This window comes from Harpia harpyja, chromosome 18, assembly GCF_026419915.1.
Source record: "Harpia harpyja isolate bHarHar1 chromosome 18, bHarHar1 primary haplotype, whole genome shotgun sequence".
Classification (NCBI taxonomy): Eukaryota; Metazoa; Chordata; class Aves; order Accipitriformes; family Accipitridae; genus Harpia; species Harpia harpyja.
In genome coordinates this window covers 21,342,877-21,361,135 of record NC_068957.1, presented here as the reverse complement: position 1 = coordinate 21,361,135, position 18,259 = coordinate 21,342,877, and the positions used below count along the sequence as shown (strand labels likewise).

Genomic DNA, 18,259 nt, shown 5'->3' with positions numbered 1-18,259 from the left:
ACCCTAACATTTGTAATAAAATCTAAAATTAAGTATTCAGTGCTGACACATAACAGTCTATGCAAATATTTAATAAAGTTGTGTTGTTGAGATACGTAGGCTCTCCCACTTTACACTTAAGGCATTCAATTTCCAGAACTATAGTTCCAGCAAATTTTGTAAACCCTACAGAAGATGCCACGGATTTCAGTGGGCTTTGAATCAATTTAATATAAAATTGTTGACCAGATCCTCCACTTTTTAAACCATATTTACTATACAGGTAAAACAAAATTTAAAGTACAGAATCAGGCCCTGCACATCAAACTGCTGTAACACATTTTAAAGTATCCCTATAATTCTGTTTCCTCCAATTCTGTGACTCTTTTTACTGAGTATTTTTTGTACAAGTAGTCCAACTGACTTTTGGCAGCTGCCTTCTCCCAAGTTTAAACAGCTATGCTCCATCATTTCCACTGGATAATTTAGTTTTAAATCCCCTTTCCAGAATCGCTTTAGTGTAGTGCTCCTGGCACAGAAATTCAGTGCTTTGAGAAGCAATCCATGTGTTTGCAATCTCTACAGCACTTTGGGGATCTGTCAGGAAGGGAGGTGCTATGCACTAGAAAGTATTTTACCAGAACAGTTAGATGATTCCAGTGTTGTTTTGTTTTGTTTTTTTACAATAACAGAGAAAAATACATTTTTGTCTATATAAACTATAGAATTAAAGAAGTATTTTTCTTATATATCAATAAGGTATGATACTTTTTACTAGTAAGAGAAATTTCTTTAAAATTTACATTATTTCACGTTTCAAAAGTTGGTATATCTTTAATAGTCATGCATATGCTAATATTAAGTTAATGAAAGTTCAGTCCTACTCCATTAGTATATAAAGGATTAAGTTAAATTTTGTTGCAATTTTTGCATAATTAGCTATATTTCTTTTGTTTGAAAGTTACATCAAATAATGTGAAAATTTTTTTTTGCAGAAAGCACAGTATAAAATAATTATTATTGTTATTACTATCCTTAATTACTTGCACCGTATCAACATATTGAAGCAAAGGTCATTTCAAGCTACAAATGTAGTAAGGACAGAATTCCTCCTCAGGAGGATTGGAAGAACAACAGGTAATTAAAGACAGAGTTGTGTCACAAGGAAATAATCAAATTATATTACTGAATTTGATTGAATTTTAAATATAAATTTACCTATATTATAATATCGTAAAAGATAAATGTATGCTTTTAATAATGTAAGATATGAATTAGTAGGGCTTGATCTTAAACCTTTTAACTATAACCAACTGTGATCAAGCTCTGATGCTTTTGGTCTCCCACTTAATAAATCACAAGAAATTCTTTATCAAACTGCTTTTCATTTTCTTTTATGTATGTTTATTTCCTGTAGTTAGTAGAGGAAAAAGGGTGGTTCACTTGTCCCTCAGAGAAAATTTTTTCTAAAGCCACACTACACCGCAGCTGCTACTGCTAACACCTTTTATGTATACAGCACCTTTCACTTTGAGTGATCCCCAAAGTGCTTTATAGACTCTAAATACAGGGATTTTTTTCCCTCGTACCACTGAAAGCCTGTACCAGCAGCGTTGCACTGAACTGGCTTTGGGAAAGGCAGCACGGAATAACCCCTCCAGCCGAACCTGTGAAACACCGGCATTTACGTAGACCAGCCTGTGGTAACTCGGGCCAGAACTTGCAGAGAATTTATAAGTGCTTACTGGTGTAAAAGTTCACAGTAAATCACAGCCTCTTTTTGCCCCGGTTTTCTTCATCTGCATACCTAACGCAAAAGACAATACACACGCCTGTGCCGCAGCATCTACCGATTAGCTTTGCTATTTACCCTTTATTTATGTTTGTTAGGCAATGGTACTTGACGGGCTACCTTGTAAGATGGCTCGGGTGGACGGGACGCGGTGGAGGGGGAGGAAACCCCCGGCCGAGAGACGGGCGGCGGGAACCCGCCTGAGGGAGGCAGCAGCCGCTGAGAGGAATCCGGCAGCCCCGCCCGCGGCCGAGAAGCTTCGAGAAGGAGGCGGCGGGGGGGGCGGGGCGGGCACGTGGAGCGGCGGTCCGCGCTGAGGAGCGCGGCCAGCAGGGCGCGGCGCCGCTGAGGCGGCGGGGACCGTGAGACCGGAGCTCGTCAGCTGTGGTATTGCCTCAGTGTTCCCGCAGTTTCTATTACAAGACCTTCCAGAGCTAAAGATGGCGGCTCCGTCTTTGTGTTCAGGTGAGGGGAAAGAAAGGGTTTTCCTAGGAGCCGCCTGAGGGGCTGTGGAGGGAGTGGTGAGCCCTCAAGCAAGCCTGACTGGGACGAACTGGTCTGCCAGGACGGCGAGCGGAGGCACATTTACTTGTAATGTTATTTTCCTGTTTTGTCTCAAATTGTTGGGGTTTTTTTGGTTTTGTGGGGGTTTTTTGTTGTTGTTGTTGGTTTTGGGTTTTTTCTCCATAACAGCACTATGGTCTTGGTTTATATTCTGATGTAACTTATCTACAGGTGGTCTTGTTCTTCCCGTGGAAGAGCCTTGCTCCCAAATTGTATTCTCTTGGGAGAGTCTTATATTACATACTGAGATGTTTTATTCATATAGTGTATTTATTAGATAGGGTCAGTTAGCTAAAAAATGTGTTGATTGCTTCCCTGGTATTTGGATCCATGCATAAGTTATGAGAAAATTCCTTCCAACACGTGCAATTAGTTGTCATGTTCATGGTACTCTTAGAGATTCCAGAGTTGAGTTTATGATTTATAAATATGTATTCTTATGTATTGTATCTGTATGTTACATGTGACAACTTTGGATAAACATGGTGATTAGGCTGTTAATTGGTGAGATATATGCTAAGGTATAGAAAACCTTTTTTGTGATGTATTTTATATTTTAAACTCTTGACCAGTACCTTCTAGTCGCAATCTCACATTTAAGCTATCTTTAGGAAGAACGAAAAATCCTGTATGAAAATAAGTAGCTATGCTGCCACTGGATGAAAAGCATACTGTTTCGTATCTAAAGACTTCCATGGAGACTATGCTATTGTTAAAATTTTCTTTTTTGCTGTACTGTATAAACTTTTACTTGAAGAAAAAAGATTGGATAAGAAATATGTTGCTTCTGTGAAGTGTTCACAAGGATGAGTGTAAAATTGCCTGAACCACTTTCTTCCCATTTTACCAAGAAAAAGAAAATAAGTTATTTGATGCTTAGCTAGTTATTAATTACAATAATAAGTAATTAAATACATTAGTTAAGGACCACATAGTGTATGAATTTTGTATGTTTTAGTGTGATCCTTCACCAGCCTTACAGCATCAGAAATGGAACACAGTGTCTGTTTCCAGACAGCCTGATGGGAGGTCGGAATAAACAAATACTAAAATGTGTTTTATATGTGCTTTGTTGCTGTAATCTCCTGGTCCTGTTTTACGTAGACGTGCTGATAATTTGCTGAGCTGGAATTATGGTCGAAGTTCAGCTACAGTTTTCCTTTCAGGCTTGGAGCACTGTAAGAACTTGTTGCAAAAACCTGTGAGAGTAATTTCATGGGACACTCAGCCTTCTCTGGGTATGTTATGCTGTCACAGAGAGAAACTGATGGAAGTATAAAAGTTTAAGCGATTGAAAAAGAAATGTATAGAAAAAGTAAGGTTCTGGTATTATTTGAAGTCTAATACATGAATCCTGACACCCAAGAGAACTTTTTTTTTTCCTTCAGGAATTTGATGCAACTAGTGCAAAATTCCACATATCCTGGGTTTAACAAGAATTACAAAATACAAATAGAAGTGGGTTTTGGTTTTTTGTTTTGGTTTTTTTTTGTTTTTAAACACAGGACTTTTTTAAAAAGAAAAGATGGCAATGTATATAGCTTTTGGTTTTCTGTAAGTTTTGGGAACAGTGTTCTCACAAATGGAACTTTTGGTTAAATGAGAAGTCTAAGTGTAGTTACATCGTCTCTGTGTTTTGAACTGAAGGGGAGGATGGAGGAAGGCTGCTGATTGCTGCTACTCTAGAATGTTGTTACGTGTATGACTGGACTCTAGGCAGAATTGTATTTAGTATAAGTAGGTAATAGACAATATAGCATTGAGCTGTGAGCAGTATTCCTGTTCTTATTCACAAATACTTGAATTGTGTAGTAGGCACTGTGAAATGTATTTTTCTACTATTCAATAATAGAAGTTATTAACTGGCAGTGAGGCAGTAAAGCAAAATGCATTATGTATGAAACAGGTGATCGTGACAATTGCCATTTCAAAGGATTTGACACAAGTGACTAAAATCAGATTTACTTCCATTTTTAAATAAATAAAAATGTGTTTTTAAATTGAAATACATCCAATGACCACATATGTGGTTTTACATAACTTCTTATTATGATATCGCATTCTCTTGCCAGTAGTTCATGGATGACTTTTCTTTTGTTTGCTTTAGCAGAGATTTAATTTTCAGATTTGAGGCATGAACAGATTTTCAAGGACCAAAACTAGAGCAATTTTCACTTGATTTGTAAAATGTATTCTTGTGTACAAACACACAAATAAAACATGAAGAAGATGACATTATGAATCATACCATTAATAAGTTGATTTTTTAAATTGTTTTTGAAAGTCAGTCATTGAATTTTAGTGAATATATAATTGAATTTGTAGAGCAATATTGTGTTAGCTTTGGAGTTGTAACATTCAGCAGCTTTATAGAAGGTTTGTGTGCTGGGTTTGGTGTGTGTGTGGGTTTTGTCATTGTCTTTTGGTTTCTTTTTTTTTTCCTATTTGTTCAGGTATTCCAGTGTTTCTTTCTAAGAAAATGGAAATAGTCATCCTTATCAGGGAGATCTTCACCTTTTTGACAAGATTTCTGTTCTCAACTTTTAGCTTTCTATGCAGCTTTGGTGCAAAACTGTTTCACTGCTAATAGCAGGACTATCTATTTCCTAATGTTACATGTATATAAATAAATTTGATACTGCATATTCTTACAGTTTTATGAAATAAGTTACAGGATATTAAAATATTTGCTGAGTGGTTGCTAGATGCATTTTCCAAAACATGGACTGTACTGACTATTTTAGTAAAAAAGAGCCTTCAGCTTTACAGGGATTAATTTGAAAAAATTAAAAGAAATTACTCTTTATGCCATATACCAATGTGATTGAGTTCAGTTTGGCCATTCAGCATGCTCACTGCCTGTTGTGTATTTATAGTTCTGTTCACTGTTTCCAGCATCTTCATGCAAGTTTTAATGAGCATTTTTCTATTAGTTGCAGATTAATATCGGGAATATAGAATTCTGTTTCAGTAAGAATTTATCAATTGCTTGTTTTCCATACCCTGGCTGCTGCTTCATGTGGCTGCTAGAATCTGCCTTTTGGTCATTAACTTTTTATTTCTTCAAGTAAAGAGTATTTCTTACCCCCTGTGATGGGAAAAATAAAAACAAACAAACAAACAACCCAAAATCCCCAAAACAACAACTAAAAATATTCTAAAGCAGTGAAGACTGAATCAGGAGATCATGCAGCTGTAAGAAACTTGTGGATCACACTTACTTAATTCTTTTGTTGACTTAAATGAATGTGGGGTGATGTTTTCTCCTGGTGATAAGAATTTCCAGTTTCATTTTTTTTCATCACTGGAAAAAAATCAAATCAAAGAAACCTCATTGAAGTCAGTACCATCACACTAATAAAAAATAGATCAAATAATAAATCAGTCCCTTAGTGGATTTAGAGTAAAATCATATGAGGGAATGAATTTGAAAGCCTTGATAATATAACAAATTGTCTGTTTTTCTTTGAGGTAGGTCTTTTTCTTTGAATATGATAATGAAATATACTATGTAGGGAGTGGATCCTGTGGATAAATATTGATGGCTGCAAAATATTTTATGTTTGAAACTATAGAATGTGAAAATTAGTTCAGTTTTTTTGTTGTCATTTGTGCCTGGCCTTAAAAAAATTAGGGGGATTCCTGTCAGGCAACAGCTTTGTAGTGTTTCTTATTGTCATCAAACTGGTAAGAAATACCAGTAGAGTCTCTACCTTTTCAAAAAAGTTAACCACCATCAAAACCAGCCAGTTCCCTAAATGAAACATGGTATGTGTGGTGACAAAGGGTAGACATTACTGTGTTCAGCTATGTTAGTGACTTACAGCAAAAAAATCCCCAACAACCAAAACACCAAACACTTAACAATCTGCAGTACCAGAAGAGATCCTACCTAACAATCCAGCAGCTGAGGTCTACAGGATAAAGTTGAAATCCATATCAACGTGATTTGGAAGTTCAAAATCTCTGGCATGTAGTATAGAAGTGCTTAATTATCAATGGACACTTTAGAGGGAGTCTTTGTGAACTGGAATAGTTGCAAATAGCTCTCTCTTCAGGTAAACAACATTATAATTGTGCTATCGACTGACAAATAGAGCCCACATCATGGGGATGTTTTGCTCTGAGGAAACACTGCTTTAACACAGGGATGTGAATACTCTTATTTAAGGAGTCCACCGTGGATTAGCAGCAAATGAAAGGGATATTATATTTAAAAAGATTTCTTCTCTATTATGATTTCAATATTGGATATTGATATAGTTTTGGACTTCAGTGTAATATTCCTAAATTTTTGAAATGGTCTATGATACTTTTTTCTTAAAACTTGATATAGCAGTTACAAAATATTACCACAGCTTGCTTATTTCTACTCTAAGTCAAATATGAACCCGGGTATCAAGAATTAGTGTTGCTTTTTCATCTGAAGTGGACACCTGAACTCTTCACTGCATTTACTACTTTTCTGTGATCCTCTTGAGTAAGAAATAGCAGTTGAGTCCTGTAATAAGCTACACGAATTCTGACTCAGGTGGGACCAGATAGAGCCTTGTGTATAAAGAACAGATTTAGATTCTACCTTCACATCATACTCCATTAGGTAGTCAAAGTTTTTATATTCTGTCTACTTCTCAAGGTATGATTTGACAGCTGCTAAATGAAGATAATAATGAACAATTATAATATTTAAATTGTGCCATTAATATTTAGTATATTGGACAAAAAAGCAGGTATATTTAAGTGCCTAGGTACTCAGAAGAAAGAGAGCAAATCTCAAATTGTTTTTTTTTCCCCTCCTACCCTCCATTCTGTCCATCTGGGCCACTTGCCTTACTAGTTTCAGAAGTCAGCAGTACAGACATCAATGCAGTCTTTTGAAAGCTGGGAAAATGGCTTGGCAAGCTTAATGTTACCTTCTGTTAAACAATTTTATTTGTTCTTAATTTTTTTTTTACCGCCTTGAAAGTGTTAGCGACTGCTGGAGCTTATGAAAGGTCCTTTAGAGTTGGACTACTCTATTTAGCCTTCTATGCTTTTATTTTTTTTTTGCCTCTATACTCCAGTTATCAAGAAAGCCTGTTTCTACACACTGTACTGTGACTGCCTTTCTGCCCTGTTCTTTCTTTTTTGCTTTTTGTATTTGTATCTTGTCTGTCTTAGTTCATCTCTGACTTTTTCCACCATCTGTTACCATTCACATGGTCTCTTTTCACAGTTTCTCTTAATGTCCTGTTTTGTCTGACTCTGCCATTTCCATTTGCAGTTTCTTTAGCCTTTCCTTTCACTTTTGGATTTGTATTTATATTGTTTTCCCATTTTGTGGTATGTATATTTACGATATGTAAACAAATATGAGAGACATATTAAGTAGTGTATGTCATTGGAAATACCCTCATTTTGTAAATGTCTTTCAGGATGATGCTTGGTTGCTAGAAGGTACCTCATGCTCTTTCTTTGCGTTGCTGTTGCCATAGTATTCCTATCAGTGCTGTGGCACAAATGACAGGCAACAAACAGCTATGACTATATAAATAGGTTGCTTTAAGAACAACACTTTCCCCATGGCATACTATGTTCCACTGTATATCTAAGCAGAAAACTTGAGTCGTGTTGGGTTTTTTTTCTCCTTAAAGGTCTAGAGCTCTAGAGCAGTTTTTTAAAGGCAAAGCTGTTCCTAGAATTGTTTAGGAAGACAGATAAAGACCATTTAAAAATAGTGTATTCCACAGAAGTTCAAGAATTGTAAGTCGTGGTTGTATTTTCTACTTTGAGACAAAACAGTTATCTGATAAAACTCATAACACTACCTATTATGTGTCTGTACCCTTTAGTAGTTCAGGAAAATCTGTGGTAATAAAAGACATTAAAAAAAACTCATGTTAGTATTTATCTAACGTGGTTTATAACAATGCTGTTCTATTATTTCCATGTTTTAATGAATTTTCTTTAATATGACACAAAAATAGTTTTAATAGAATGGTTCAAACTTTGTTTCATTTAAAAAAAAAAAGTAAATAAAAATATGCATAGTAATGTTCTCCTGACAAACATCTTTGAGTCCTGCTGTTGTTATTTTATAATCCCTAGAAACTCCACCGTGGTTGTAACTGTGATTATAGGAATTTTTATCAGTTACTTTTAATGTAAATTATCTACTGGTACTATCACAACTTTCAGGATTGATGCAGGGGATTTTTTTCATGCACTCTTTAGACTGTTTGCTTTGTAAAACTTCATAGATAAAACACAAACTTTTGTTTTGAGTGTGACTGAAATTCCCTGTGTCTTCAAAAGGAGAGAGGGAGGAGCAGTGTAGCATTAATAACCTTGTTAATAATAAAAATATTTTTTATAATGTAAGATTATTTATTTGGAAGATACATATACATGACTATACAGTATTTTTATATTATTATAATTTATAGGCAATCCTTACATGAATATTGTCACAGAATTTGGGATAAGGACTGGAATTTGGTCTACAATTATGGTTGGCTTTTTTTTTTTTATTTCCTCCCCTCAGAAATGACCTGTATGTTTAAAATATTACCTGTAAACTTCAGGATGTGAAGTTGTTTTTTCCCTGTTTTGTTATTTTTCAGTTTAACTTCTAGTAGAGAAGAAAAAGTAGTGGAATAGTGCTTTCCAGTATGCATGGAACGTGCTACCATTCTGAAATTTTGCTTTGAGGGCAACATTTAAATATCAACTCTTCATTGTAACCCATACATTTTTATTGGTGTGTTGCATGGAAACAATGTAAATGTATTTATTTAATAATAGTGGATACAAAAATGTACTTTCCTGAAATAAGAGCTTTCTGCAGGTTGAATGTATGTGGGCAATTACTTTAGTGGGGTGACAATTGCTGGAGATGTATTTACAGAAATATAAGACAGGTAGAATCGTAATAGGCAAACTAATATATTTGTACAATATCACCACAGTTCTTTCATTAAACTCATGCTGTTACCATAGTGTTACCATTAATGATAATCAGTATCTGCTGATGACTTCCTTATTTACAAATTTAGAGATTAAAATTATAATGGATTTATAAAATCGCTGTTTATAGTACACTGTTTCTTCACTCTTGAATGCCTGTTTAGTGTTGTATTGTGCCTTATACTGAACTACTGAAGTACTGCAAATAAGTCAGTGAATTACTAAAATGCCGCAGGTAATGCGTTAACTATGCCACATAAACTGCATATCTAGTTCTCACCCATGTCAGCAATCTCATTCAGGTTAATTGAATTACTCCAGTGAGCAACGCCTTTTTTTCATAAGTGAAGACTTGCAGGATTGGATTTTTATTTCATGTTGCTCCTTTTGTATAATCAAAAGGCCAGAAAATGCTTTACAGTTAAATCATGCTGATGTGGAAAGATACACCGTGCAGATCTAGTGGGAATGTTCTTTATCTGTTACTTACTCCCAATCAAAAGCAGGTTGCAGAGTTTAAATGGAATAGCAATATTAATTGTTCTTAATCTGTTCCACTGCAAAGTCAAATGTTTTAATTTAAATTACCCTGAAATGGTACTGCTGAAAGGCAGTAACTAATGGGTGAAGGCAATTACTGGCTTCAGTAACTTTTTCAACCACTGCAACTTGATCTGCAGGAGTAAATCAATCTATGCTATGACAGGGAGAATAAAATCCGAAAAGGCAGGAAAAAAATTACATTTTTACCTGCACAATGAAAAGAATGTAGATGAGTTAGTACAGCTGTACTTGAAACAGATGCTAAGCTGGTAGAAGCTAAAATGTCATTAACCAAAAAAAAAAAACAAAAAACATTTTAGATGGAACTCTTGAACATCTACCTTACAGAAATGCTATCCTAGATTATCCTAAATTCTGGAAGGGTAGAATTATGCAAAGATTAAGCAAAGCAGTATATTTTATACATGGAGTTCAATAGTGTGGCTTTTTTCTAGAAGTTATCAGCTGATGGCTGTAGGTACATAGATATCTCTATGTACCTATAAGTCATCCTGTTCTACTTCCATCTTTCTTGAGAGGAGAATATATTGTTATTCAGAAACTAGGTTGAAAAGTACAGAATTCTCTTTTCTTCAGCCCAGAACAAATCTGTATCTCCTTTTAAAGGTATTGGTATCTTAGAGTACTTAGATGATACATGAGCAGACATCACTAGATTTAAAATTATATGAAATTTCTTACAGTTCATTCTACAGGAGATGTATTAAATATTGTTACATACCAGAAGGGTAATTATTGCTGCATAGTCTATCTCTTTTTTTTCATTTTTCTTTTTTTCCCTAAAATCAAAGAAAGCAGAAGAAGTCTCAACTGTCTTGGAAATTAATGACAAGTATACAAATAGAGATTATCTGGCAATATGGTAGGCAGTTGGGGAACTAAGAGGGTTACAAGTTTACCCTTCTTGCTGGGAAAAGTCTTTTAGCTTTCATTCTACATTGAAAACTTCTGATGTGGTGGTGTTCTTCTGTGTTGGAATTTGCACACTGCTCTTAAGACACATAATCCAAATTTCAGTGAATTGAGTACTAATATCTGATCAAATCAGATCTTGTCATCTTAAACAAAGGGACTGCTGTATTAGTGTCCCTGTGTTAGATTTCCACCCATTGTTGGCTGAAGTTCTCCAGACTCCATCTAGATAACATTTTCTTACCAGTTTAAGTCCCTGTATTAAAAACAGCCATATTTCTTGGCTGTTAACGAATATTACATAATTTTGTCAGTACAAAACTTGGGGGAAAATTAAGACAAGTGTTTATGGTTTCCCATCTTTGAGCAAGAGGTATAAAAAGATCTGGTTCTCACCAGATGGTTGCTTGCAAACTACCTATTTTTTTCTTTGGAAACAAAAAAAAATTTGAGGACAATGTGGCAGGGTTCAAAGGAAGAGGTTTTCTTAAGGAGCAAAGGAAAATCTCATGCTGGAAATAGGTTTTGTTGGGGTTTTTTTTTTGTATTTATTTGTTCATTCATCCTGATCCAGTTCTAAGATTCTTACCTCAGTGTTTAGTAAACAGTTTTAAGTAAAAAATTATGCAAGAAATTTTATACATTTTATGAAGGATTGTTAAGTCAAATATCACTTTACTAATAGGGTTTTCAAACAGTTCAGGTTATTTGCTGTAGGAAAGGTACTCCTTTCCTCTCTCTATCACTTTAGAACACAATATCCTGTAAAGTTTTAAGAATTTTTCTTTCTTTATTTTCCTTTTTCCAGCTGCTCTTGGTGTTCTACACAAATACTCATTAGTCATTCTGGAGATGGACTTGCTGTCTGGAACCTACCTCTTGGCAGTCTTATTAGCCTGTATTGTATTTCAATCTGGCGCACAGGAGAAGAATTATACCGTGCGGGAAGAACTGCCTGAAAATGTCCTCATTGGCAATTTGCTCAAGGATCTTAACCTAACGCTGGACCCAGATGTGCCCCTTTCCTCACCACTACAGTTCAAGCTTGTGTATAAGACTGGGGATGTACCATTAATACGGGTGGAGGAGAACACTGGTGAGATATTCACAACTGCAAACCGCATAGACCGAGAGAAGCTGTGCTCTGGCATCTTCAGTGAGAATCGCTGCTTTTATGAGGTGGAGGTTGCTGTTTTGCCTGATGAAGTTTTCAGACTGGTCAAGATCAGATTCCTAATAGAGGATATAAATGACAATGCCCCCCTCTTCCCCTCAACAGTTATTAACATCTCTATCCCTGAAAACACAGCAATTAATTCTCGCTATTCTGTCCCATCTGCCATCGATCCGGACATTGGTGTGAATGGTATTCAACATTATGAACTCCTTAAGGTGGGTTTCTTCCATTCTTTTATGTTACTGTTTGTGTTAATGTCTTCCCACAAATGTTGCCAGTCCTCATCAACCCATTAGCAATATGAAGCTGTGTACCACAGTAGTGGTACCCTGCAGATACCTGTCTCGAAATGTTAATCTATATCCCTGAGTGCATTCTAGTGTGTCACATCTTCACTTTGTGGAAAGCTGTTTATGTATGTGTATGTCTGTCTGTGTAACAGTATGATGATACATGCATGTTTTCATGAACTCTCCACCAGCATTCACAGTGTTTGTACACTTTGGCTAACAGTCTTCTTAGAACGTTAAAGGTGTGTTCTCATTGCCAGCAGCATGACAGTGCCAAGTGCAACAGTATTTTGCATTGGGTTCATGTCTCCCTCTTGCATGACTGTTAGATTTGAGCAGTAGAACTTAGCCCAGAAGCTAATGTGATGTGATCCTTATCTGTATACTGATGAGCTGTTATTCCAGAATGAAAGAGTCCATTTGTCAAAGCAGCTTTGTAATGTTTGGGTGGGCATAATGTCTGAGCAGGAGAAAGTCCAAGATGTGCATGAATCCAAGGATAGTAGTGCCAGTGGCCTTGTAAGAGCAGGTATTTCGTATTCTTGCTTCTTTTACTCTTTCTAGCAAGAACAGGAGAACTGCAATTAGGGAACAAAAGAATAGCATGTAAAAGTGTGGTGTGTAACAGTGTGTGATTGCTAAATAAAGGATTACTTTCATTTGAGCTCCCTTCGGTAGAGAGTTTAGAACAAGAAAGGAACTTATCCTAAAACTGTTGGGTTATTATGTGGGAAGCTGAAAATGTCTTCACTTCCCTTGACTTGGAATAGAGAACTATTAGGTAGTTTGCTCAGCAACCGATCTGACACCCTCATTACTGTCTGGAAGAATATAGACTATATAGACCAATATATTGCTTGATTGACTTGATAGCTGATATTCACTGATATCAGTACTTACTAGCAATTTAATAAAAATAAAGTGCTGCCTTATTTTAGCTCTTTTAAATTGCTTACAACCTGAAGTAGATGTGGCAGTGTGGGTGCTAACTAGTGACAAAGACATAAAAATCTCTTTCAGAAACCTGCATCCCACTGGACACTTCTGGATAGCTACCTAAAAAAACCCAAACCAACCTACATATGTCTGTCTGCTCTCAGTGTAGCCTAGGAATTTAAAACTTTTCAAGAGCTTACTACAGAGTCTGAGGTCTTTGTAGTGAGTGCTTTAAAACTTAAATTCCTGGGTTATACTGGGAACAGATAGATCTACGGGGGGGGGGGGGGGTGTGATAGCTAACCGGAAGTGTCCAGTAGGATGCAGTCTTATTTATTTGGCATTTTAAATGAGAATCTGGAGAATGAGTAACAGCATATTAAATAAATAAGTAGGAGTAGAAAATAATAAAAAAGCCAGGGCTACAGACAAAATGTGGCAAAATAATACATGGTCTGAATAGAGAAATGTTAGTTAATATATCTGAGAAAAATGTGCTGTTATTCTAGGATAAAGGAAAAAAATAGAAAACAGCAAAATCAGGAGTCCCTGGGATTGAGTGAGCAACAGTTCAGATCACCACAATAGCAGTCGTGTTTTGTGAGTTTATTTTTGGACTGTGTGTTCAGAAACAGAATGTAACAGATCAGCAGAATCATAGCATATTTGTATCCCACAAGTGGGAGCTCATCTAAAATACAAGCTACAGCTCTGTACCAAAAGTAGTGTAGGGTGTAAGGCCTTGTTTAGAGATCTAATGTGAGATGAGATCGTCTGTGGGAGAGCAAGGTTTCACCAAGCGATGTGCAAATAACTTTAAAAAACAAACAAACAAAACAAAACCCAACCAATAATTTGGTATTTGAATTGGGGAAAAAAAGAAATAAAAAGAAAACCAGTTACATGTTTATTCAAGTGTCTCTGAAAATCTGCTTTTGCCACATAAGGGAAAGAAAGGTGGTAAGGATGAACACACACTGGTATGGACTAAAAGTTCTGAATTCTTGTGCTGGATGTGCTGCAACCAAAATAATCTGTGAAATCACAGCCCTGTAGACAGATCTCCTAAATGAATTAATTATGTTTTTCTCTTGCATGCCTGTTGGTCAGGCACTCTGAGTTATGCATCTGCTGCCTTTAAATAAGTCAACAATTTCACATACCTTGGAAACTATCTGTAAAACCAAGAACCAGCTGATGACAGCCAGACACTGTTTGGAATAGTAATATCCAGGTGTTATTCCATTTATGGTTTTTACAATGTTAATACCAAAAGTGATCATCTAAGAAGAGGGAGAGAAAAGTAGTAGAAGCAAAGGATTCTGGTGAGCAGGCAGGGAATGTAGCATATACAAAGATCCATCCGTCACTGGGGGAGAATAGGGAGATGAAAAAGGAAGGGAAGGGTGGTGGTGCCTGAGAATTCTTTCCTGGGTGACACTGAAATAAATACTGGGAGGGAGGGTGACAGGCGCACAAGGATGGTATTGCTTGCCTTTTCTCCCATAATTCTTTTCTCCTGTGTTATTCTATGCTGGTTTTTGGGCTATGCTCTGAAGATATTAATGTCTTCCGGCTTCTGATGTGTGTTGACCTTTTCCTTCCTTTTATAACCAGCATACAGAAAAGTGGGGCATTGCAGCACATGAAACTCTCATGCCTCCTGAACAGGATGAGTCTAGCAGGGCCGATATGACAGTGTTGTGGGGAATTTTGGGAAGCACCAGATAGGAAGATGGGCAGGGCAGCATTGGTGAAGGATGGCAGAGGAATGGGAGATGATAAGATATGCAAGTCACTTCCTAGAAGCACAAAGGCTGATGCTTTAACTCTGTCCCAGCCAAAACCAGCACATATGTGTGCAGCAACAGAGTGGAATGCATTGCTCCGTGTTTTAGAGAAAGTAACAGTAAATTGACAAGCTGTGCAACGAAGAGAAAGTTCTTCAGTTATATTTCACTTTTTTTAAAAAGTTTAGCAAAAATGTGCTTATTGTCTGTGTGAAGCCAGGTCTATTTTCCCAGAAGATAAAGAGACTTTTGCCATAACCGTTTCTGAAAAAGAATAAACTTGTCACTACAAACTCAGCTGAATAGTTTATATGTTTTTAATGCATTTTCAGCAACTCTGTATTTCATTGGGAATGTAACATTCTTGTGTTACAATATTTCCTCACTTTGTTACACTTGCCTTACTGTCCCTCTCAAAGTATTAGGAAAAGATTGCATATAATTGTTGTATTCGGTTTCTTTTGCAAAGTAGATAATTAATGATAAAGTCTTTTAACTATATGACAGACTTCTATGCTATTTTAATCTCCTGCCTCTTTCTAAAAATCCTTTTAAAATAGAAGAAAACAAAACTTCGTAGAAAAGGTATTCTTGTATTTCGGGTTCAGCGTTACTTGGAAGTTTTGTAACACAGGATTTGATTTATTTAATAAAAGAGAGTGCTTTAATTGCCACACAGATTAGCTTTCAGGTATTTTTTTGCCTGCCTGCATTTTCTCAAAATGTACCTCGATAGAAAATAACTTCTTTATTTGTAACTGATTCATGGTACTGCATCTTCAAAACTTTCCAGGTGTCTGTGCTTCAACTATGCACTGTCTGAAATGCATGAACTCTAAAAAGACAACAGTTTTACATAACATCTGCATTTCTTCTTTTAAAGACTTACTTAGGTGTTATGTGGAGGACAAGTTCTAAGAGATCTAAGGAAAGTGGGGGGGGGTTGTGTGTGTTGTGGGTTTTTTGTTGTTGGTTTTTTGTTGGTTTTTTTTTTTAAAGGACGATCCAAACATGTCTTTTGGATAGCTTTTGAATTGTACTTATTGTTTTCTTATTTAGAAAACGAGTTGCAACAATTTGCAAACATCTCCCACCCAGCCAATGTAATAGCACTAGTAATTGACCAAGAGTTGCTCTTGTAGAAGTTTACAAATATTGAATTATTTAAAAGTAGTGATGCTGTAGCATTACATGAAGTTCTGTCCCCCCCATCCCCTTCACCCTCCCCACCCCTGCCCCATAAAAAAGAGGGTTTCCAGGAAACAGTCATACAAGGCATAGCATTATAAAAGATTGTGTTTCTCTGCTAAGATGCCCAAAGCTGACCATGGATAGGATGACATTAAGGGTTCAAATGGTAAACAGTGTTTACTATGAACAAGGCTGAGGAGGGAGAACTTAATTAGATATGATTTAAAAATAAAAGGAAAAGCATTTAGAATGAGAAATAGCTCCAAGTCTAGGTTGGGCAGAAAGATGGCATAACACTAATAGTAGGAAGTGCTAGAAGGGGCAGCTAAGACAGATAGTGAAGTAGTTCAGAGAAAGAAATGGCCAGATGGAAAAACAATGATTTTGTCTCTGAGATAACCACTTACTTAAAGTATAAAGTGGGAATGATAGGGGAAAAGAGAGATGGGCATTCATAAACAGAAGGAGTATGTTAAAACAGCAGGAAGCAAGAGCAAATTTTAAATTGAATTGTTAATAGGTAGTGATTTCTGATTAAGGACGAATCAACAAATACTAATGTTCTGCTTTAACCCTGGTAGGCAGCTAAGCCTACAGGTCTTTGTTCAGCTCTTCAGGGCGTTCACATTGCTTACATACTGATGTAAAATGTACATTGTGTCTGGCAATACCACCACAGTGTTAAAAATACTTACATGCTGTTGTCGATTGTACTATTTTAGTACACTTATATTTGAGTTCAATAAAAGCTAATATTTAGTATAACCTGATTAATACACTTAGAATTTACAGGTGTCACCGGCCTTTGAAGATTTTAGTGTGAAGTATTTCTTTGTTCTCTTAGATGATAAAAGGGGAGCTGTTTCAGAGCAGGTTTTGAATAGAATTCCAGCTTGGAGCACTGTAGTGGAGGGTCACATGCGTACTTCCAAAAGGATTCATATAAGTGCATGTTCTAAATTAAATTATTTTTATTGATTACTTGGCGTTTCTTGTCAACTAGGTATACCATATACACTAGATGTTGCGTAAGCGCAACAATACCCAGTTAATGGTAGACTAGAGTGAAAGCATAACTCTGCTCTTACAGGAGCAGAGCATTTTCTTCTGTGAGCTAGTCCTGTGTGCTAATAGGTTGTTGCTTTAACCTGTTGCCTTTTGGGGGGAAATTAGATTGGTGTTAATGTTATAGTTCCATTACTCTTACCTATTACAGTAATTTTCCTGTATTTACTTATCATCAGAAGCAGCTGGTGCATTCCTTCTAGAATAATAATCTTTTTGTATCTGTCAGTTCATACCTCTGTAATCTGACAAAATAGATTCTTACTCAGTCTCACAACACGTCAGTCTTGCCTCTGATGAGTAGAGTTACCTCTTGCTACTGTAGATCATCTCTTGTGATGTCTTTCAATAGAAGCTTTCCCCTTCTTTCTGATACAGTTTATCAATTCCATGACCCATGGAAGATGAAGATCATAAATCTTGATCATATTTCAACCCTGCTTTTGGAACTAGGTAATTTCTGATCCTCTCAGTAGTTCTGGATCAAGTAGCAAATGTCACTATTTGTGCAAATCAAGAATGGAAGGAGATGCATTTTATGTAATATGAAAGCTAGGAAAGTAGTTAAATCAAAATTATAGAGTGAGACTATATTTGTAGTTAAATCAGAACCAGAAAATCAGATTAATGAAATCATTGTTGGTAATCATATTTTAAGCAGTGATACAAATTTGATAGTAAAAAACACTAACAGTGAAGGAGGACAAACAAAACTTTTCTGTGGCCTGTTTGTGTTTTAAAGCTGCACCAATACAATCTGAGTGGCGCAGTACATAGAGAGAAAGGAAGAAAGTATGGTTAATGAACCTGCAAACTCAGTGCACAGTGACACAGACTTAAATTTTTCTTAGCACACGTGTTCAGCAGATCATCTTCACTGTCCCAAGCATCAGCTGCTTGAACCTCTCATTTCTGTCCTTTTTTATGCTTTCATTCCTTTAAGTGGAAGCTGAAGCAGCAGCCTTGACTCGTACTCTCAAACCATGTTTGAATGAGGGAGCATCCCACAACTAATCATACTGAAATTAATGTGGATGATTCTTCTGTGTAGGCT

The 18,259-nt window shown here is 36.2% G+C and overlaps 1 protein-coding gene across 2 annotated transcripts in view; it reads left to right on the top strand.

Moving 5' to 3' along the window:
• Positions 1 to 18,259, top strand: part of PCDH11X (protocadherin 11 X-linked) — a 513,397-nt gene that overhangs the window by 39,697 nt on the left and 455,441 nt on the right. For both annotated transcript variants that reach the window (XM_052813538.1, XM_052813539.1), the window contains exon 2: positions 11,565 to 12,148. In XM_052813538.1, the coding sequence (XP_052669498.1) occupies positions 11,609 to 12,148 (540 nt within the window). In that variant the 5' untranslated portion in view covers positions 11,565 to 11,608. The remainder of the gene's footprint in view (positions 1 to 11,564; positions 12,149 to 18,259) is intronic.